This window comes from Choloepus didactylus, chromosome 21 (genome assembly GCF_015220235.1).
Source record: "Choloepus didactylus isolate mChoDid1 chromosome 21, mChoDid1.pri, whole genome shotgun sequence".
NCBI classification, from domain to species: Eukaryota; Metazoa; Chordata; class Mammalia; order Pilosa; family Megalonychidae; genus Choloepus; species Choloepus didactylus.
Genome location: NC_051327.1, coordinates 40,768,670 through 40,792,064, shown reverse-complemented (window position 1 = coordinate 40,792,064; position 23,395 = coordinate 40,768,670). Strand labels below are relative to the sequence as shown.

Genomic DNA, 23,395 nt, shown 5'->3' with positions numbered 1-23,395 from the left:
CCCAAATCTTCTAAACAACATAAATACACAAATCATAACTGCTCAGCGAACTCCAAATAGAATAAATCCAAATAAACTCACTCCGAGACATATTCTGATCACACTGTCAAACACGGAAGAGAAGGAGCAAGTTCTGAAAGCAGCAAGAGAAAAGCAATTCACCACATACAAAGGAAACAGCATAAGACTAAGTAGTGACTACTCAGCAGCCACCATGGAGGCGAGAAGGCAGTGGCACGATATATTTAAAATTCTGAGTGAGAAAAATTTCCAACCAAGAATACATTATCCAGCAAAACTCTTCTTCAAATTTGAGGGAGAGCTTAAATTTTTCACAGACAAACAAATGCTGAGAGAATTTGCTAACAAGAGACCTGCCCTACTGGAGATACTAAAGGGAGCCCTACAGACAGAGAAACAAAGAAAGGACAGAGAGACTTGGAGAAAGGTTCAGTACTAAAGAGATTCGGTATGGGTACAATAAAGGATATTAATAGAGAGAGGGGAAAAATATATATGACAAACATAAACCAAAGGATAAGATGGCTGATTCAAGAAATGCCTTCACGGTTTCACGTTGAATGTAAATAGATTAAACTCCCCAATTAAAAGATATAGATTCGCAAAATGGATCAAAAAAAATGAACCATCAATATGTTGCATACAAGAGACTCATCTTAGACACAGGGACACAAAGAAATTGAAAGTGAAAGGATGGAAAAAAATATTTCATGCCAGCTACAGCCAAAAGAAAGCAGGTGTAGCAATATTAATCTCAGATAAAATAGACTTTAAATGCAGGGATGTTCTGAGAGACAAAAAAGACCACTACATACTAATAAAAGGGGCAATTCAACAAGAAGAAATAACAGTCATAAATGTCTATGCACCCAATCAAGGTGCCACAAAATACATGAGAGAAACACTGGCAAAACTAAAGGAAGTGGAGGGTGCGGAGACACTGGGGGTGGGGGACGGTGGCAGCATGGCGGCTGGGTACAAGCAGTTCAATCCTCCTCTTCCTCTCTGTCGCTCCCACCGGGATCCTTTAGATTGCGTGTGTTCGTTGTAAGCCCGCCGCCCGCCCGCCAGTCCTCTGGTCCACCGGTCCACCCGTTCTCCCTTGCGCCGCCACTGCCAGCTCTAAGGGTCGGCCGGCCGGGTAACTCGCCCTCCCACCCCACCCACCGGCCCGCGGGCCAGGACCATGGAGGACGTGAAACTGGAGTTCCCCACCCTCCCACAGTGCAAAGAGGATGCCGAGGAATGGACCTATCCTATGAGACGAGAGATGCAGGAAATTTTACCTGGATTGTTTTTAGGCCCATATTCTTCTGCTATGAAAAGCAAGCTACCTATACTACAGAAACATGGAATAACCCATATAATATGCATAAGACAAAATATTGAAGCAAACTTTATTAAACCAAACTTTCAGCAATTATTTAGATATTTAGTCTTGGATATTGCAGATAATCCAGTTGAAAATATAATACGTTTTTTTCCCATGACTAAAGAATTTATTGATGGGAGCTTACAAACTGGAGGAAAAGTTCTTGTCCATGGAAATGCAGGGATCTCTAGGAGTGCTGCCTTTGTTATTGCATACATTATGGAAACATTTGGAATGAAGTACAGAGATGCATTTGCTTATGTTCAAGAAAGAAGATTTTGTATTAATCCTAATGCTGGATTCGTCCATCAACTTCAGGAATATGAAGCCATCTACCTAGCAAAATTAACAATACAGATGATGTCACCACTACAAATAGAAAGGTCATTATCTGTCCATTCCGGTACCACAGGCAGTTTGAAGAGAACACATGAAGAAGATGATGATTTTGGAAACATGCAAGTGGCAACTGCACAGAATGGCTGACTCAAGAGTAACCATTATAGAAGATGTGAATTGAATTTCTATTTGGGAAGGAGAAAATACTAGAGACAATAATAATGTAAAATTGTATAAAAAAAAAAAAAGTAGTTTCTTTTCAATTAAATGTTGCTTCCAGACGTGTTTCTCTGCAACTTGTTGAGCAACATTTTAAGAAGATGTTGGACTTCTGCAATAGATGGCACTGATGGTTTTACTCCTTTTTGTTTTTTTTTTATTTTTCATTTTACAGTTTTATTATAAACCAAGAATTTTGGTCTTGCAAAGAGGTATTATTGCAATAATGCACTTTTCATACTTGAAATTTATTTGTATGATATAAAGTTATTACTTTAAACAAAATGCAAGTTAGGGGGGATTTGTTTATAAAATTTGGGTAATTTATAACAAAAGAGTTTACTAAAGTTTGCTAAAAATTCATTTTGTGTTATATATATTACATTTTAAAAATAATTTTACAGTTCAGTTTTATGATGGAGCCTCTTACAGAAACATTAACAAAATGCAGGAATATGCCACGTTTCTCTTTTTTAGTATAATTCAGTACCTAAATTGTCCTTTTATTTTTCTAAGCTCTTCTTGGTCCTTCATTAATAGTCTTTAAATCACGTCATTAGCCAATTTCCTTACTTTAAAATGATCGAGTTATTGTTTCCTTACTTGTTACCTTCCTAATTTTATTCCATTAAAAAAAAAAGTTTAATGAACAAAGGAAGATGTTTTGCTTTATACTATAGATTCTCCCTCAAAAAGGATAGCATTAGAAGTCTCAAGTAACTTCCCTTTTTTGCATTACTTATTATGGGTTCTTTTGAGAAGCTGTTTTTTTGTTTTTGTTTTGTCCAAAATGGTTCTAAATAGAATATACCAATTTACCACTATTGGTTTTTTTCCCCTATGTGAAACCCAAAAAAGAAAAGTGCCTTGCATCATTTAAGAAATGAAAAGATAAAACCTCATGACCTCCAAAATTAATCTACAGAACAGTGAAAAGTAAGATTTTCTGTAATTTCTTTGTTTTTAAACCATAGATTAGTTTAAATAAAAAATACTAAGTTTGAAGAGACCATAGTAAATTATTTGGAACATGTTCATTTTATGTTATCTTAATGATTCTGTGAGATTGTTCCAGCCCTGATAGAAGCTTTTCTCTGAAAATGCATTTATTGGAGAAAATGATTTGTGGGAGACCTTATCATTTTAAATTGGCTTTTTAATAAATTCTTTAAATTGAGTTAATCCAAATTTCCCCCATAATTTGCATTAGCAAAGTCACTTTATGAATCCTTGGTTCTCCTTGTTTTTATTTATATGTATAAAAATTGTTTTAAGAAAAACATTTACGATTTTAAGTATGTGATGGGAGGGTGGAGTGTTTTTAACTTTTTATAGTTGACTTAAGGGTAACACAAACAAAACTCCTTTGTATTTCACTTTTCTCAGTCCTCTTTTGAGGTGCTTTACTGATGGGAATGATTTCTATACATTCCCTTGGTATCAAGAGGTACTATGCAAGGTAACCTATTACACCAAGTTACTTGCTTTGCTTTCCTGTGATATAATAATATAGTAAAAGCTATTTTATCCAGCATAGTGAAAGACTGGAAATGGATTAAAATGCTTTGTTAATGAAGAGTTACTTCCTGTTGACCCAGGTGACCTTCTGATTTCCTTTCCCTTCCCCCATTTTACCATCCTGAAAACAGCACCGCATTAATCCCATTGTGGTCAAGTATTCTGTTGTGTGATTAGGTCATTTGGTGTGGTGGTCTAGTGGAGTCACAATTTAATTGGGTGTTCAGATATTCCAGTTAGCAAAGTGCCAGATAACATGCTTTCTGGTATATAGATCACTTATTGGACAGTTCAGCAAAGATCTCTCTTGAAATTTAATAATCTCTGATGCTTCATTCTGCAAAGAATCTTTATAATGTAAATTTAGGTTTTAAAACTGAGGCAGTAAGATTTTTTTTATTAGCGTCTTAAATACACTTATCTTCTCTAGTAATCTGGCCAAAAATACAGGTTTGGTTATTGATATTAATTTATTACTGGTAATTTTCCACTTTTTCTAACCACTGTAATTTTTATGTTGTCACTAAAGTGCCTGCCCAGCACTGTATATTAAAGAGAGTCTCTCACCGACACTAGAAAAAGGACTGCCATCATCTTTGGTACAATATTAATGTGGATAAAACATGGCGTTTATTCTTTCTTTTATAGGAACACTGCAAGTTTGGTGGTGGTGTTTTTTTTTTTTTTTTTTTCTTTTTTTTTGGATCTACTTTCACCTAATACTCCATAGTTCTTCTGGTAGCTCATCCTATTCTTACTTCCCTTGGCTCCATTTCTGTGATTTATTTCCACTGATATATTTTGTTAGTTAGGATAAATTTAATTAATCATGATTTATTTCCTAGAGTATTTGAATAATGTATGTATAACAAAGCACCCACTCTTAAGATTAAATATTTAGTCTGGGCACAGAACTTAAAGTGAAATTGTGTCAAACCATAGGAAAACTGCATTATTAATGTCTATTTTTGAAAGTAGGAAATAATTTATTGAAAATATTCAAATTGGAATGGCAGTATATGTACCTTTTAATTTCAACCTATTGGTTCATGTTAATTTTTTTTATCTGTTAGATGTTTGAACAGCAGTTACCTTTGTTTATTGGTATCTACTCTGGTGGAAATGTTAAAACAGTGATAGCTTTTGCTATACCAACTCAACCACTTAACTTTTTGAGCTGAATATCAATTGTGGTTCGGGGTGGGGGGAGGTGTTTCTGCTTCATCTGAGTTTAGAAGTAATGTCAAAACAATGTTTAGCATATCCCTTTTAAGAAAATATAAGGTTTCTAATTGTCTTATTACCATGGTAACTCAAGTGAATCAAAGTATTTAACTGCAGTCTTGAATTATAAAGTTGGGATTTATATATCAGGATCTCAACTTGATGTAAAGTAAATGAGCAGTTACCTGGCGGATTTTTTCTTTAATAACTGGTTTAATCCATAATTCCATAACAAATTTAGCTTCACTTCAATATTTACTTTATATTTGTGCATTCATCAGTGCTCCGATTAGAAAATGATAGGAAATATCTGATAATTACTATAAGATTTTATTTTTTTTATTGATTAGAGAAAATAAGTTTCTAGGGTCTCCAAATGCTGGATTTTTTTGTCTTACCCATCCATGGCAGCTAAAAAAAAAGAAAGGAAAAATCACTCAAAAATATTCAGGTTTACATATTAGCTTCCTCTCAAAGGGAGTTGTCATACCTCACAGTTCAAAGTGTTTTCTATGGATCAGTAACATTATACTGACATGTAATTGCAATTTACTATGCAGCAAAAATGATTCAAGAAGCAAAATAACCTACATTGTCTATTTACCTTTGTATAGGCAATTGCTTAATTTACTCTTTTAACAAACATTTGTACTTGGATAAATGCTTGTGTGTATAGGAATTGTCACAGTGCAAAATGCTGCTAGCCCAGGCACAAAGTATTAAAATTATTTTGTGAAGATTGGTGATTGTATTAAACTATTGTGCCAATATGCCTCAAAAAGATTGAAAAGTTCATTTATACTGCTTGTGACTCAAAACGTCTTTATTTAGATTGTTAACTTCTGTGTAAAAGTAATCCATGTTTACTCCCACAGATTGAGAAAGATGAATGAACATTGGATATTGAGACCCATTAGAGAATACTCCAAAAAACTGTGGTCACACAAAATTATGGTCAGTAGTCCATGCAAATGTAATATTCCAGCCTTAAGTATATTTTTAAGGATTAGTTATGCATATTTGGGGTTGGAAGTAAGAATCACGTTCAAATAAAAGGGTAGGTCAGCCAGAGAATAGCTTCCAGCCCATTAAAAAAAATACGCTCTTTCAATACCTTCTTCCTCCTGTGTTAGCTACCTACATACTATTCATCATCAAATCAAAGATCCCATCACTACTACACCATTATTTTAGATAACACTAAAAGGCAAAATGTTGCTGACAAGCCACTGATCATAAAATGCGTCCACATTTCAGAGATGTTAACACGTAAAAAAAAAAAAAATGTGCATCCTAGAGTCAGTGAAATACAAATATTTCATTGTAATATTTCATTTATATTCAAGTGTATGGGACACGGTAAAAATCACAACTGCTGCTTTATTTCTTTTTAAAACCAATATTTCATTCATACTCAAGTGTGTGGGACACAGTAAAAATCACAACTGCTTCATTCTTTTTAAAAAGCAAACAGCGCACATGTGGTTCATGTTCTGAAATGTTTGCAGCTTTTTTTCATACTCAAGTTTACTCAATATGGCTTAGAAAATTATAAATATGCTCTAATTAAAGCTAAATGCAAGTCAAAAAAAAAAAAAAAACTAAAGGAAGCAATTGATGTTTCCACAATAATTGTGGGAGATTTCAACACATCACTCTCTCCTATAGATAGATCAACCAGACAGAAGACCAATAAGGAAATTGAAAACCTAAACAATCTGATAAATGAATTAGATTTAACAGACATATACAGAACATTACATCCCAAATCACCAGGATACACATACTTCTCTAGTGCTCACGGAACTTTCTCCAGAATAGATCATATGCTGGGACATAAAACAAGCCTCAATAAATTTAAAAAGATTGAAATTATTCAAAGAACATTCTCTGACCACAATGGAATACAATTAGAAGTCAATAACCATCAGAGACTTAGAAAATTCACAAATACCTGGAGGTTAAACAACATACTCCTAAACAATCAGTGGGTTACAGAAGAAATAGCAAGAGAAATTGCTAAATATATAGAGACGAATGAAAATGAGAACACAGCATACCAAAACCTATGGGATGCAGCAAAAGCAGTGCTAAGGGGGAAATTTATAGCACTAAATGCATATATTAAAAAGGAAGAAAGAGCCAAAATCAAAGAACTAATGGATCAACTGAAGAAGCTAGAAAATGAACAGCAAACCAATCCTAAACCAAGTAGAAGAAAACAGATAACAAGGATTAAAGCAGAAATAAATGACATAGAGAACAAAAAAACAATAGAGAGGATAAATATCACCAAAAGTTGGTTCTTTGAGAAGATCAACAAGATTGACAAGCCCCTAGCTAGACTGACAAAATCAAAAAGAGAGAAGACCCATATAAACAAAATAATGAATGAAAAAGGTGACATAACTGCAGATCCTGAAGAAATTTAAAAAATTATAAGAGGATACTATGAACAACTGTGTGGCAACAAACTGGATAATGTAGAGGAAATGGACAATTTCTTGGAAACATATGAACAACCTAGACTGACCAGAGAAGAAATAGAAGACCTCAATCAACCCATCACAAGCAAAGAGATCCAATCAGTCATCAAAAAGCTTCCCACAAATAAATGCCCAGGGCCAGATGGCTTCACAGGGGAATTCTACCAAACTTTCCAGAAAGAACTGACACCAACCTTACTCAAACTCTTTCAAAACATTGAAAAAAATGGAACACTACCTAACTCATTTTATGAAGCTAACATCAATCTAATACCAAAACCAGGCAAAGATGCTACAAAAAAGGAAAACTACCGGCCAATCTCCCTAATGAATATAGATGCAAAAATCCTCAACAAAATACTTGCAAATCGAATCCAAAGACACATTAAAAAAATCATACATCATGACCAAGTGGGGTTCATTCCAGGCATGCAAGGATGGTTCAACATAAGAAAATCAATCAATGTATTACAACACATTAACAATTCGAAAGGGAAAAAATCAAATGATCATCTCCATAGATGCTGAAAAAGCATTTGACAAAATCCAACATCCCTTTTTGATAAAAACACTTCAAAAGGTAGAAATTGAAGGAAACTTCCTCAATATGATAAAGAGCATATATGAAAAACTCACAGCCATCATAGTACTCAATGGTGAGAGACTGAAAGCCTTCCCTCTAAGATCAGGAACAAGACAAGGATGCCCGCTGTCACCACTGTTATTCAACATTGTGCTGGAAGTGCTAGCCAGGGCAATCCGGCAAGACAAAGAAATAAAAGGCATCCAAATGGAAAAGAAGAAGTAAAACTGTCATTGTTTGCAGATGATATGATCTTATATCTGGAAAACCCTGAGAAATTGATGATACAGCTACTAGAGCTAATAAACAAATTTAGCAAAGCAGCGGGATACAAGATTAATGCACATAAGTCAGTAATGTTTCTATATGCTAGAAATGAACAAACTGAAGAGACACTCAAGAAAAAGATACCATTTTCAATAGCAACTAAAAAAATCAAGTACCTAGGAATAAACTTAACCAAAGATGTAAAAGACCTATACAAAGAAAACTACATAACTCTACTAAAAGAAATAGAAGGGGACCTTAAAAGATGGAAAAATATTCCATGTTCATGGATAGGAAGGCTAAATGTCATTAAGATGTCAATTCTACCCAAACTCATCTACAGATTCAATGCAATCCCAATCAAAATTCCAACAACCTACTTGGCAGACTTGGAAAAGCTAGTTATCAAAATTTATTTGGAAAGGGAACATGCCTCGAATTGCTAAAGACACTAAAAAAGAAAAACGAAGTGGGAGGACTTACACTCCCTGACTTCGAAGCTTATTATAAAGCCACAGTTGCCAAAACAGCATGGTACTGGCACAAAGATAGACATATAGATCAATGGAATCGAATTGAGAATCCAGAGATAGACCCTCAGATCTATGGCCGACTGATCTTTGATAAGGCCCCCAAAGTCACTGAACTGAGTCATAATGGTCTATTCAACAAATGGGGCTGGGAGAGTTGGCTATCCATATCCAAAAGAATGAAAGAGGACCCCTACCTGACCCCCTACACAAAAATTAACTCAAAATGCATGAAAGATCTCAATATAAAAGAAAGTACCGTAAAACTCCTAGAAGATAATGTAGGAAAACATTTTCAAGACCTTGTATTAGGCGGCCACTTCCTAGACTTTACACCCAAAGAACAAGCAACAAAAGAAAAAATAGATAAATGGGAACTCCTCAAGCTTAGAAGTTTCTGCACCTCAAAGGAATTTCTCAAAAAGGTAAAGAGGCAGCCAACTCAATGGGAAAAAATTTTTGGAAGCCATGTATCTGACAAAAGACTGATATCTTGCATATATAAAGAAATCCTACAACTCAGTGACAATAGTACAGACAGCCCAATTATAAAATGGGCAAAAGATATGAAAAGACAGTTCTCTGAAGAGGAAATACAAATGGCCAAGAAACACATGAAAAAATGTTCAGCTTCACTAGCTATTAGAGAGATGCAAATTAAGACCACAATGAGATACCATCTAACACCGATTAGAGTGGCTGCCATTAAACAAACAGGAAACTACAAATGCTGGAGGGGATGTGGAGAAATTGGAACTCTTATTCATTGTTGGTGGGACTGTATAAATGGTTCAGCCACTCTGGAAGTCAGTCTGGCAGTTCCTTAGAAAACTAGATATAGAGTTGCCATTCGATCCAGCAATTGCACTTCTCGGTATATACCCAGAAGATTGGAAAGCAGTGACACGAACAGATATCTGCACGCCAATGTTCATAGCAGCATTATTCACAATTGCCAAGAGATGGAAACAAGCCAAATGTCCTTCAACAGATGAGTGGATAAATAAAATGTGGTATATACACACGATGGAATACTACACGGCAGTAAGAAGGAACGACCTCGTGAAACATATGACAACATGGATGAACCTTGAAGACATAATGCTGAGCGAAATAGGCCAGGCACAAAAAGAGAAATATTATATGCTACCACTAATGTGAACTTTGAAAAATGTAAAACAAATGGTTTATAGTGTAGAATGTAGGGGAACTAGCAATAGAGAGCAATTAAGGAAGGGGGAACAGTAATCCAAGAAGAACAGATAAGCTATTTAACGTTCTGGGGATGCCCAGGAATGACTATGGTCTGTTAATTTCTGATGGATATAGTAGGAACAAGTTCACAGAAATGTTGCTATATTATGTAACTTTCTTGGGGTAAAGTAGGAACAGGTTGGAAGTAAAGCAGTTATCTTAGGTTAGTTGTCTTTTTCTTACTCCCTTGTTATGGTCTCCTTGAAATGTTCTTTTATTGTATGTTTTTGTTTGTTGTTGTTGTTGTTTTAATTTTTTTTTTTTCCATACAGTTGATTTAAAAAGGAAAAAAAGGTTAAAAAAAAAAACAAGGAAAAAAATATGTAGTGCCCCCTTGAGGAGCCTGTGGAGAATGCAGGAGTATTGGCCTACCCCACCTCAATGGTTGCTAACATGACCACAGACATAGGGGACTGGTGGTTTGATGGGTTGAGCCCTCTACCATAAGTTTTACCCTTGGGAAGACGGTTGCTGCAAAGGAGAGGCTAGGCCTCCCTGTAATTGTGCCTAAGAGCCTCCTCCCGAATGCCTCTTTGTTGCTCAGATGTGGCCCTCTCTCTCTAGCTAAGCCAACTTGAAAGGTGAAATCACTGCCCTCCCCCCTACGTGGGATCAGACACCCAGAGGAGTGAATCTCCCTGGCAACGTGGAATATGACTCCCGGGGAGGAATGTAGACCTGGCATCGTGGGATGGAGAACATTTTCTTGACCAAAAGGGGGATGTGAAAGGAAATGAAATAACCTTCAGTAGCATACAGATTCCAAAAGGAGCCGAGAGGTCACTCTGGTGGGCACTCTTATGCACAATTTAGACAACCCCTTTTAGGTTCTAAAGAATTGGGGTAGCTGGTGGTGGATACCTGAAACTATTAAACTACAACCCAGAACCCATGAATCTCGAAGACAGTTGTATAAAAATGTAGCTTATGAGGGGTGACAATGGGATTGGGAAAGCCATAAGGACCACACTCCACTTTGTCTAGTTTATGGATGGATGAGTAGAAAAATAGGGGAAGGAAACAAACAAACAAACAGACAAAGGTACCCAGTGTTCTTTTTTACTTCAATTGCTCTTTTTCACTTTAATTATTATTCTTGTTATTTTTGTGTGTGTGCTAATGAAGGTGTCAGGGATTGATTTAGGTGATGAATGTACAACTATGTAATGGTACTGTGAGCAATCGAATGTACGATTTGTTTTGTATGACTGCGTGGTATGTGAATATATCTCAATAAAATGAAGATAAAAAATAAAAAATAAATTAAAAATAATAATAATAAAATAAAATAAAATGAGTTGTCTGACCTGAAAGATTTGCCACCCTCTTTGCTTTTCCTCTGTCATCCACTCATCTATACCACTATTTTGTAAAAAAGAACATTGCAGATGCCACGAAATATTTATGCCTTTGAGTATTTTTCTTCCCCCATTTCTTTCCTCCCAGTCCCAACCCGTATCAGTTACTTTTACATGGAATACAGCAGTTAGTTGTGAGATATGTTCTGTTACATTTCTTTTTAACGTGTCTCCCAGCATTTCTGTTGGAATCCTAATATATGTTTTGTTTCTATCCTTTACATGCAGATATTAGAAGAGAAAAATGGACAGAAAAGCTCGAAAGTTCTTATTTCAGTGAATCAATCCCTCAGAAATGTCTGAGGTTCAGCCGTCTGAGCTTTCTGCAGGATTTTCATTGTACACCTTAGCTTTATTGAGTAACAAATATTTTAAGTCTTGGAAAATTGAAATTACATAATGTCTTTTTGGAATAATGTAGCTTTTTCTGTTCTTGGGAATTGATTCCTTAATGCGATTGTTTTGTTTTAGATTCAAATTGCCCTTGATGAAGGTCATGTCAGTGAAGTGAACATGAAGTCGAAAATCCACAAGCACAGAAGGAAAGTGCTTGGCCTAAGATCAAGAAGGAGCAGCGAAGGAACAGTTACGTCCGTAGATTGTGCAAATCGGGCAACTGAAAATCATTATTTCTTGAATGGCCTTTCACAAATCTGTTTTAAAGTCAGAAGACGTGATGGCAGGATTCTTGTCTCAGGTTTTCACACCTTGAAATGTGTCCCTGGATCAGGGGATGCAAATAGTATTTTGTAGAAGTGATTAACGTCTACAGTTACATGACTGTAATTAAGGTAGATTACCCTTGATAATGTGGGTAGGCCTCCTCCAATCACTTGGAGGCCTCAAGAGTAAAATGTGCGGTCGCCTAGGGAAGAAGAAATTCTGCCTCAAGACTGCAAATTCAACTCCTGATAATTTATCAGCCTGACAGTCTTCCTACAGATTTAAGACTTTCCAGCCCTCACATTCACATGAGCCAATACCTTACAACACATCTCACAACATGCAGGCCACGCACATATACATACACAGGCATGTGTATATTTTTATATACACATCTATGTGTGTATGTGTCTATGTATATACGATTTCTTTATATACATATATGTGTGTGTGAGTCTGCATGCATATCTCCTGTTGCTCCTGCTCTGTGGAGGCACCTTCACCTAAGCCTCGTGATGCACAGGTGATGATTTCATCAACTCTGGTGACCACCCTGTTTGAAGAAATGAGGGAAAGCAAATGGTGAGAGGGACATGGAGGAAAAGAGCTGGGTCCCCTTCTTTCACATTACTAGAGATTATTCAAAAAATAGAAATATCAATAAATAGTCACATAAGAATATTATCTAGAAATATTAATACAAAGAGCAGAAAAATGCATGCAAGACTTGAACATGATGAACTCAAATTAGGGGTTGGGAGAGGTGGGACTAAGGGCCTCCTGTTTTTCAGTATAAGCCTATATAAGTGAGTTTTACACGACATTCATATATTATTTTTAAATTTGATAGTTATACAAGGCAACATACAGTATGATCCCCTCTATGTGACATGACACAAAAGGCAAAACTAGAGAGATGGTAAACAGGATCATCAGGGGTTGCCAGAGGTATGTGGGGGGACAGTGGGTTAAAAGGTGATGCGTCTGTAAGATACCTTAATGGTAAATACCTGCCACATAGCATTTTTCAAAACCCCTAGAATTTACAGCACACTGAGTGACTCTTAATGTATGCAAAATAAAAAAATAACTTTAGAAACTGGTGATCCCAGGATGGAAGGCAGGTCATGCTAAAACCATCTAATTCTATTGCAAATGTAGAAAACAAATTATTGACAGGTGATGGGGTCATGAGTGACATCTGTAAGACTAAATTTAAAAGGAGCTGTACATAAGCACTGAATTTTAGTTGATACAGTCATTTCCCACAAGGGGATTGGTTAACAATTCTAAAACCACTAGACACACACACACAAACACACACACTTGAGTTGAACGTTGAATGAGTAGATGACAAAGAGCAGTTGGAGCCAGGTTTCTTGCTGTTGGAGGGTTACAGATAAGCAACTGGAGAAAGCTAGAATATCCATATAATAATGGATTAGAGTTAGAGACATCACTGTGAACCATGTTTAGCATAATGTGTATTCAAAGGCTCCATACAAAATCATCATTATATGTGTAAACACAGTTTAGTGCACAACACACATTTCCTTGCACTGTCTCCTGAGAAGTGTGAGAAACAAGGAACCCCCATAGCAGAGAACACACTTAGCCACCTCATCTAGCTTTTTAATGTCTTTCTCCAGTGAGAGGAACCAGGGCTTCTTGGAGAAATGGCTGATTCTAGGACCAGGGCATGAAAGAGACAAGATGAGCCTGTAGAATCTTGCAGTTCCAGAACACAAGATGGTCCTAAAAATAAAAAGAAAAACAAACAAACAAAAACTGTGATAGTTTAAGGTAAGCAGGACACAGGAACCAACTGAAAGAGCTCCCAGTGGTAAAGCTGGAGCATTTTGAGTCAAAAAAAATTGTATTATTTTAACCCAAATTATAAAATAGCCATAAATCATACTGAAATAAATGATTAAATAATAAGCATCAGTGGATACGTAAGCTCAACCTTCAAAGATGGGTGGAGACCCAGCAGGTGAGCTCACTACCCTCCCCGCTACGTGGGACCTGACTCCCAGGGGTGTAAATCTCCCTGGCAACCTGGGACATGACTCCCAGGGATGAGCCTGGACCCAGCATCAGCATCGTGGGATTGAGAACATCCTGACCAAAAAGGGGAAGAGAAATGAAACAAAATAAAGTTTCAGTGGCTGTGAGATCTCAAATGGAGTTGAGAGGTTATTGTGGAGGTTATTCTTATGCATTTTATAGATATCCCTTTTTAGTTATTAATGTATTAGAATAGGTAGAAGGAAATACCCAAAACAAACTGCAATCCAGTATCCTTGATCTTGAAGACGATTGTAGAACCACTATCGCTTATATGGTGTGACTGTGTGATTGCAAAAACATTGTGGCTCACACTCCCATTATCCAGTGCATGGACAGATGAATAGAGAAAAGGGGGACAAAACGTAAATGAAGGGGGGGGGAGTATGAGATGTTTCAGGTGTTCTTTTTTACTTTTATTTTAATTCTTATTTTTATTTTTTGGAGTAATGAAAATGTTCAAAAAATTGATTGTGGTGAATGCGCAACTATATGACAATTCTGTGAAAAGTTGACTGTACCCTTTGGATGATTGTATGGGGTGTGAATATATCTCAGTAAAACTGCATTTAAAAAAAAAATGTGTATGGAGGCAAAGGCTGCCAGGCAGAGAAGCTGCCCGTGCCAAGGCCTGGGAAGCCTGGTCCAGGGGGACCTCAGCCTGTGGGGGAGGGGGGGTAATGGGGGTGGAACTGGCCTCCACCTTCTGGATCATCTTGGGGTCTCTCAAAGACCTAACCAGAAAATCAGTGACATACACTGCTGCAGGTTTAGGTCAGGTCGCTGGGCTGCCCTGAGACTGGCAGGCAGCAGGTGCTCAGAGAATGTTTAGGAATGTCCCAGGAGAGCTTCCATGGGACCCTCCCAGTCAGTATCACCCCGAAGTGTGACCTTGCTTCTGCCTTCGTCCCCGTGTGCATTTTTCCCGCTGCATAAACCCCGTGTGCATGCCCGGGGAGGGGGTGAAGAGCATTGGTCTCCCAAGGAGCAGACGCTAGACAGGCTTAGAATAACAAGAAGTTTATTAGGGAAACACCCAGGAATGATGAAAGGGAGAGGAAACTGGGTGGCACAGGGAAAACCTGCAGAAGGTAACGCAAATCGGACACCTTCTTTAACTTTACAATGGCTGCAGCATGCTGACCACACAGGGGTCCTTTCAAAAGTCAGAATATCGTCCTGTAAGACAAAAAGGTCTTGGTTTATTTCAATCGGATCTTCTTTTTCCCCATTTATATTTTGTCTTTTGCATTATTACTCTGGCCCCTGATGAATATTTTAGTGTGATCTGCAGCTATGTATCTATATGTGAGGAAACAAACGACTTATCTCACACAATGAGCTCTGAATTTAACTGTGGGTACATTCTCACAATTACCATTTCTTTACCTGAATGTTAAAGAGAACAGGAAGTCATCGCCTTAACTTTTGAAACAGGGTTTGAAATCTCTGCATCCAAAATGTATTAGCCGTAGTTTGATTCAGTATAATTCAAAGGACATCCATGTAATCATCAGTATGCAAATAACCTCATTTAAACCATGGGAAGGGAAGTGTCCAACATGGACCAGACATTTTGCAAGATTCATTCTTCAAGTACTTTACCTCTTCATCCTCACATACACCTTATAAAAGCAGTATTATCCCTGACACATTCATAACAAAACTGAGGTTCTCAGTGGGCTCCAGTGAAAGCTGGTTATCAGGAGCTGAGGCAAGGACCACAGGCAGTGAATCCGGCTATTGCATGAAGCATCTGCGGCTGTGAAGCCGAGAGTCAGGGGTGGGAAATTAGAGGCTGCTGGGGACGTGGTGATGGGGGTTCACTCATTCTGGAAGCCCAAGTGGCACCTCCGTTCAACCAGAAACTTTTCGTTCCATCCGGGCATAACAAACTCAGGCTGACAAAATATCCTGTCAGAAACAAATTAAATTTCCCAGTCCTCCAGGGGAATCTTTCACACTGATCCAGAGCCTTCAGAATCCCAAGGGAAACAACATTTCAGGTTATGAACAAAGGGCTCTGTGGCAACAATGAGATTTTCATTGAGAAAATTCCAGTGTCAGCTGTTGTGCCATTTGAGCCTGCCCCAGCAGCTCTGCATGGACCTCAGGCCTGCCTCCAAACTCCCTGCCCAAGCTGCTGCCCTGACAGGAAAGGCCTTCCTGGTCCATCTGCTTGGATTAAAGAAATATCCATTGACACCTGCTCAACTCTTCCTACCCTTCAATACCCTGATGTAGTTCCAGAGCGATTCTTAGCTCCCTCTTTGCACTCCAGGGCCCTGCTCTGATGCTCCCATGATGGGTGATCGCACATTGTGCCATTTCAGGTTCCTGGCGTTAGGGCTGAGTTTTTCCCTGACAGAGCTGGGCACAAGGCTGATGTTTCCCATGCATCTGCAGAACTGGCATTTCTGGCTGTTGTCACCAAGGGACACCTACTCCCCAGCCCAGTGTAGGATGATGATGCAGCCCACTGTGTGTCCTAAGACACTTGAAGAGGGTAACAATGTCCTCAGCCAGGCTGGCCCTTGCATTGGAAAATCCAACTAGCAACTGTGATCTTTACTGCAAAGAATTCATACTGTCCACGTCATCTTACCAAATGGTGGAGGTGGAGGCAGTGGGGGAGGTCCAAAAGGCTCCCAGGGTGGAGGAGGTGGCCCATACATCAGCATTAGCAAGGCAGGGTCTCCCATGGGGTGGTGCATGACAGGCAATCCTGGGAAAGGAGGGGGCCACCGTGCAGCCATGTCAACCTGCAGAACAGAAGAATGGAACTTTTTTGATACATTGATATGACAGGCAAAACCACTGACATTAACAAATGCTGAAACCCAATGAAGCAGGGCCAGCACCTGGCACCGTCCCCCTCCACCCGGCTGCCAATGAGCATCAGTGCCAGGAAACTGAACCCCTGGCCTCAGACCCACGGCCAGCCGGGGGGTTAAAGGATGCCACGGGAGAGAAGTGCTGGCACCACACAAGTCACTGCCTGTGCCTGCAAATGTAGGAAAGACAAGGGGCCTGTACCAGAGTGTTGACAGCGGTAATTCCAAACTCATAAAGAACATACATTCCCGACAAAGGGTCTGTTTCCAGGGCCCTCCAACCCTCCCTTCAGCAACACCAAAGAAGCACGCTCTTTGCAAACTGAAAACAGAATGGGAGGGAATGAGAGGTCCATTCTCTACCCATGGAATAATAGCAACTCTTCAGAACCTTCCACAGCCCTCTCATGTCTCACCTCTAATTCTAGAACTCCAAAAGTTAAATCTGAAAATCCTGTTCTAAGTCTAAGGGAAAGAAGCCATGAGCAGAATTAGATCATTTGCCCAGGGTCACAGCCTGGAAGAGGCAGAGCTGGATTCAATACCAGGTCACCTGCCAGCCCCTGCTTGTTCTCCTCCTGCCTCCTTCCCTGACGGAGGGTCTTCTACTCTCTGGAGCTGTGCCCAGGGGCACTGGGACTTCTAGAGAGACACAGATACCTGGAGCCCTGCAGGGGACTGGGGAACACGTTTGCAGACAGAAATATTACCTATCCATTTAGAGGAGCTCAGCTATAATATTTACCTATATTCACAGGCAATACACTGTATTTTAAGTACACTATGAGATGTAGACTAATTTTATCCCATGGAAACATGAAATGGGACTTCTCAGTAACAGAATTAAATGTGCTTTGATTTCAAGGCAGTGAAGTCCCATGAGGCGGTTCAGGGGACTTGGCGGCTCTAACCACTGCACAGGTGACACAGGGACACACTGCTGTGAACCTGATTAAGGCCGTTGCTGGGAATTGGCCCTCCATGTCCTAAGAAGCTTTCTCTCCTACCTCTTTCTCTCCTGTGTACGTTGCTACTAAATTGTGGGATCTCGTATAGTCCAGAATATTTTTACTGCAGGGGCAGCAGGAGGGATTCTGCAATAGCACATTTCCAGAGATGGGGCAATGATGAATTATGAAATTACTTTGTCTGTAAGCACTCAACAATGCATGAAGCACATAATATAAAGTTGTAAGATGAGTTGTCACATCTTTTGAGAAATGAGGATGACAGCAGGTTAAGTGGGTAATCAGGAAATCAACCGATCCAAACGAGAAAATAGTAACAACAGAAATCACATTTTGGTAACCCAGCAATAAATGAGATCAGTTAGGAATCAATTGCATCACGAGATGTGAAGTTGTGGAGTAAAGGGTCTGTCTCCTGTCCCTTCTGGAAATACAACCATGCAAGCACCCAAGTCCTCGGCTGCTAAGGACTTACCGCTGCCAGAGGTGCTTCCAAAGGTGACAAGCTGGGACTGGAGTCACCCTCAGGTTCCTGGGGAGGAGTTTGCTATTTGGAAAGGAAACGAGACCGTAAAAGGTGTCAGTGAGCACACAGAAGGTGAGAGCTAGGAGAGGGTGTTGTTTGAAGGGTGTTGATAAATCCTGAAATAGGTCCTTACAGTTGAAAATGAGGCACATTTACCTTGCCCTCCTCTGTCTGCTTAGCAGGGAATGAGCTTTTAGGGTCCCCATACCTCCTGGGAGCTGCACCAGGTCCAAGATCTACAAAGGCAGGAAAATCCACTGAGTTTTGTTCAGATTTGCATATTGGGTGGGACAGAATAATAAGCCCTCCACTCCCGTCCTCCACCATCTCAGGCTCTTAAATCCACTTAGGTCCCTCATCAGAGCACAGGGTTTCCCAGAGGCCTCAGATGACCCTGGGGACAAGTGGGGGAGAAGGTCCATCCCTGACCCCTGAGGAGTACACAGCAGAGCTGTGGCTGCAGGTCCACATGTTTTCATAAACAATCAAGCAGTTGTGGACAGGTCAGGGCACAGATTAGCTGGACATCAGCACTGAAGCCAGGGGTCTCCCAATACACAATCTAAGCCCAGATTAAATATGAGAGTAAGAAGAGCCTTGGATGGGAAGAAAATCAGCAAACCCTACATATTAATTAAGAGCACAGCTCGTATTCTCCAAGCCATGGGAAGATGTGTAATAAATCTTTTTGTCTCTAATATAATCTGATTGCCATATGTGCCCAGGGATTATATAAACATTTATGAATAGAAATGCCCTTGTAGACATTTATATCATAGTAAACAGAAAAGGAAAGAACTATGGGGCATTAGTGTTAAAGTTTTAGGGGTAAATTTATCAAATTAGAGGTGTAATATTACATAGAAATTTATAGCGCACTCTAACAATAAAAAATTAAAAGAAAGGGACTCTAACTATAGTAAATAAATGTTTGCTGTCTTAAAACAGATGTTGTAGTACACTGTATATCCACTGAGACAAATCAAGAAAATTACTTCTCTAACCAGGTGGTAGATGCCACATTCTAAAGTGTTCTGTGTGATTTTTCTCAAAAGAAGGAGAAACAAGCCCTTTGAGCAGTTTACTCCAAGGGGGAGCTGGCCACTGCCCCGATCCCTTCTAGGGCCGTCTCCCCGGTCGGGGTGGGGGGCGTTCTCTGTCACTTGGGGGACATGAGCTGCACCATCATCAGGGACAGGCCCAAGGAGCCGCTGTGGCCGGGGGACCTGGGAGGACAGCGTCTGGGTCACCCTATGACACAGCCTGCTCTCTTTGGTGTTGTTCATGGGCTGCACAAGGATTATCTGCCTGAACCTGAAGAATTTTAGGTGGATTTTGCAGCACAAATCAATTTGCGGTTCTTCACAGGGGACTCGCACCTCTCTGTGGAAGGTCATCCACATCAGTTCTCCACAGCATGTCGCCTTCCCCTTGGGCCTTCTTTCTTTGGATTATTTCCAGTCTCGAATATAGAGAAAGAATGGAATTGAATAAAAAATCATAAATTCATGCCCTTTAGATCAAGAGCATGTTTGGTCCTAAAAACTTGAAAACATCCTGAAAAATAAATGGATGTCAAAGTCTTATACCTGTAAGAATTATGTGCTCGAGGAGCATGAGGTGGACAATCTACTCTCCGATGTTTAAAAAAATGGATGGACGGATGGATGGATGGGTGGATGGATGGATAGATGGATAGAGAGATAGAAAGACAGAAAGATAGATAGCTAGAATGGAAAGTAGAATGATAAGGTAAATGTGGCAAAATGTTCAAATTGGTGGATATGGATATCTGGGTGGGGGGACAAGTTGGATTTCTCTGTATAGGGCTTATCTCATTTTTTTTTTTAGCTGTTCTGGAAGTCTGCAATTATTACAAAAGTTAAAAAAAAAAAAACATCCCATACCTGTATTTTAAGTCAGCAGTTTTCCTGGTCTGTTCAACGAATTCTCTCTCTAGATTATAGGCTCTGAGCTACAGGGGGGAAATGCATCCACTTTCAGTTGGGGAAGAGCGTGCACAGAAGGATGGAAAGAAACAAAAAAACATCTTACCCAGCTGTTATGCACCTTCTCCTCACAAAAAGCAATCTGAAAAAGACAATAACAAATCAAAAGACACAGGTTTCCGGATCCTCAGGTCCAGTATATTCATCTGCATGCTGGAAAATTCTGCTACATTCGGGCTATGGGAATCTTACCTGCTGTCTGTAAAAGCTCTGTATTTGCTGCAGTTTATGTTCCATTTCTCTAATTCTGTGCCTATGAGTGACAATTAACACATCAAATAAAGCACAAGATTGATGACAGTTTTCAATGATCTCCTTCTGTTCCCATCACCCAAACAACTGGCCCCTTGGAGACATTGTCCATACAGGCAAAAAAGCACGTCACATGATTATAAGAGCACAACAGAATAACAGCATTGCTCCATAGCTTCCTTATTTATTATTTAGTTCCCAGAAGCTTCTGAGGGGATAGGCTATAATGTCCTCATCCATTCCCAATCCTGCTGAGACTCTCTCTCATCATAAAGCTTTATTATTCCTTTACTTATGTCCTTAGCATAACTTCTAGGGCTGCGACAACAGGGTCTATCAAATGGCACAATCATTTTTAGGGCTTCTAATTCATCCTACTCCAAACTGCTTTCCCAAGGAGTGACGACCATTTGTAGCACCTCCAGCAACGTCTGGGTGAACTGAATTTCTGCACACCCAGGCTAACACTGAGGATCAGGAAATTGGGGGTAACTTCATATTTTTCTTCATTTGTAAGTTCAATTTTTTTTTCTTCGATGGTGTTTAGTAGGTGAACTCACATGTACTTCCTGACTTCCTCTTCAACCATTTTTGCTTTTTCCTCTTCCTCTGACAGCTGCGACCAGCATTCCTGTTGCTTGCGTACTTTCCGTTCCAGCTTCCTAAGATGGGAAAGAAAGAAACACCATATCCAGGCACCCAAGTGAAATTTTCACTGTTTATGCTGTTGGAAACACAGTACACACACAAGTAAAGAGGCTTCGGGGGACCCCAGGGAGCTGTTCTGGGGCTGCAGGGAGGTGATGCTTGGGAAGGGGCTGCAGGGAAGGAGCCGGGACAGGCCACCAGGGACCCGCCAAGGTGAAGGGCCCTGTGCTGTGTGCAGGTGGCTGGACTGACTGTGCAGGGAGTGGTGTGCCCTCCATGGACCGTGAGCCTGTAGTAACATGGACAATTTATATTCTAGACAGTTCTCCCTAGCAGCTCTAGAAAGGATAGGTCCGAGATTGGAAGGAGCATGGATGGGCAGGAAATTCGAGATAAGGAGAGTAGTTGTGAGAGACTGGGATAGGAAAGATCAGGGCCTGTGTTAGGGCAGGGGCTTTGGAAGGAGAGGAGAGCAGCAAACACGAGGACCGAATGGATGTGGAAGGAACAGAATCGGTATCAGGAAGAAAACATACCATAGGTAACCATCTGACCGTGTGAGGCAGATTCGTTCTTTAAAATCAATAACTGAAATGAGAAACTTTTCCCTCAAGAAGACCCAGCCTTAAACGGGAACCTCAAAAGAATTTGATAAGTAATTAGAGGTCACTCGGCAAACACAAAATGAGGAATAAATGAATTAAATTTCAGGATTTAATGGCATAACAGAGTAGTGGCCTGGGCAATGAAAAAAGTAACCTGTATTTGCTATGCAAGACATGCTAGGTACTGATTAAAAGTGGCAAAAATATTCTGGTAACTATTCTAAAACGCGCAAGACACATCTTCTCAGAGACTACTGCTTACTCCAAAGAAAGTACAGGAGCAGACACAAACAGCAGTGGCCATAGAAAGCCCATTTTCAGAAAACTTGGGTATTTTTGTGGAGGAAGTACTCAATACACAATAAACATGTGTATTTCAAAAGTTACCAAATAATGGATGAGTAGAAAAATGGGGGCACTTTAATTTTTATCCTTATTACTTTTGTGTGTGTGGTAATGAAAATGTTCAAAAATTGATTTTGGTGATGGACGCACAGCTACATGGTGGTACTGTGAACTATTGATCGTATACTTTGTATGACTGTATGGTATGTGAATATATCTCAGTAAAATTGAATTATTAAAACACACACACACACACACACACACAGTTAACAAACACTAAATTTGAGAGGTACATTACAAGGAATATTGAATTACCCCAGTGTATTCTCCAAGAGTATATTCCTTACCATACCATGTGGTGTAATGTTTGGTTGGAATATTTGCCTTATATTTTAAGACCAAAATGCATGACACTTTAAATCTTTCATAGCTAAAGATTCTGTAAAGTCTTCAAAGATTTTATCCTACTGAGAAATATGTCCTACAAAACACTCAAGATTTGTAAGCGCTGATACAACAAATGGAAGAGAAAATCAGAATCAAGTAACTCAGTCACAGACAAAGCAAGGATAAAGGAAATCCTGGTGCACAGAAAGACAGACGCACCCAACAGCAGTAACTGGGGTACCAGTACCCCTTCTGCCCTACCAGAGTAATTAAAGGCAAGAGTCTCTGACAACCAGCCAGAATGGGGGGGGGGGCACATTATGGAAATCAAGGCAGTAAGAACAAAGCTAATTCTGTACTGATTCAAAGTGGCAAACAAAATTCTGATAACTGTTCTACAACATGACAGTTATCTGCTCCGGTCCACACATTCATACAGTAATATTATAACAGTGACCACATGAACGTCTTACTCTTTGGCGGCCATCCTTTGCTGCCCAAGCATTTCTTCAAGAATCTCCACTTTAAGCCTGAGGGTTTTACATTCTGCTTCTTTTGCAGCTCTCCTAGACCTCAAAAAACGGCAATCATCTTCTAATTCCTTCTTATATTCTGTAAAGGAGAGCATGTGTGTGCACTCTGTGTGAGAATGTGGACTTACAAGCTCGACTGAGGCAGGGAGAGGGGAGGGTAGAATATCTCCAAAGCAGGAAGCCACTCTGTACCTTTCTCAGGCAAAATCATTTCCACTAAATGGGGATTTCTTTCCAACAAGCAGCGTACCTTGCAGCCTACGTTCAGTGGACACAGAGGCACTCAGCTGACGTATTAATTGTTTCAGTCCAACCTCCGCTGTGGTTTGTGCCTGCAAATTCCAAACAGAAAGATACTGTTAATAGTGAGGGATAATTAGAACCCCC

General features: G+C 39.6%; 1 protein-coding gene across 1 annotated transcript; it reads left to right on the top strand.

The window, feature by feature from the left end:
* The first annotated feature begins 961 nt into the window (after positions 1–961).
* LOC119517791 (serine/threonine/tyrosine-interacting protein) lies at positions 962–2,127 on the top strand. Its single transcript, XM_037814788.1, has one exon. It carries the CDS (start codon positions 1,208–1,210, stop codon positions 1,877–1,879), a length of 672 nt encoding a protein of 223 aa, XP_037670716.1. The 5' UTR covers positions 962–1,207; the 3' UTR covers positions 1,880–2,127.
* The last annotated feature ends 21,268 nt before the right edge of the window (positions 2,128–23,395 follow it).

What these genes read in the sequence shown, in the direction of transcription:
- LOC119517791 (XM_037814788.1), top strand. Translation starts at nt 1,208, where the DNA reads ATGGAGGACGTGAAACTGGAGTTCCCCACCCTCCCACAGTGCAAAGAG.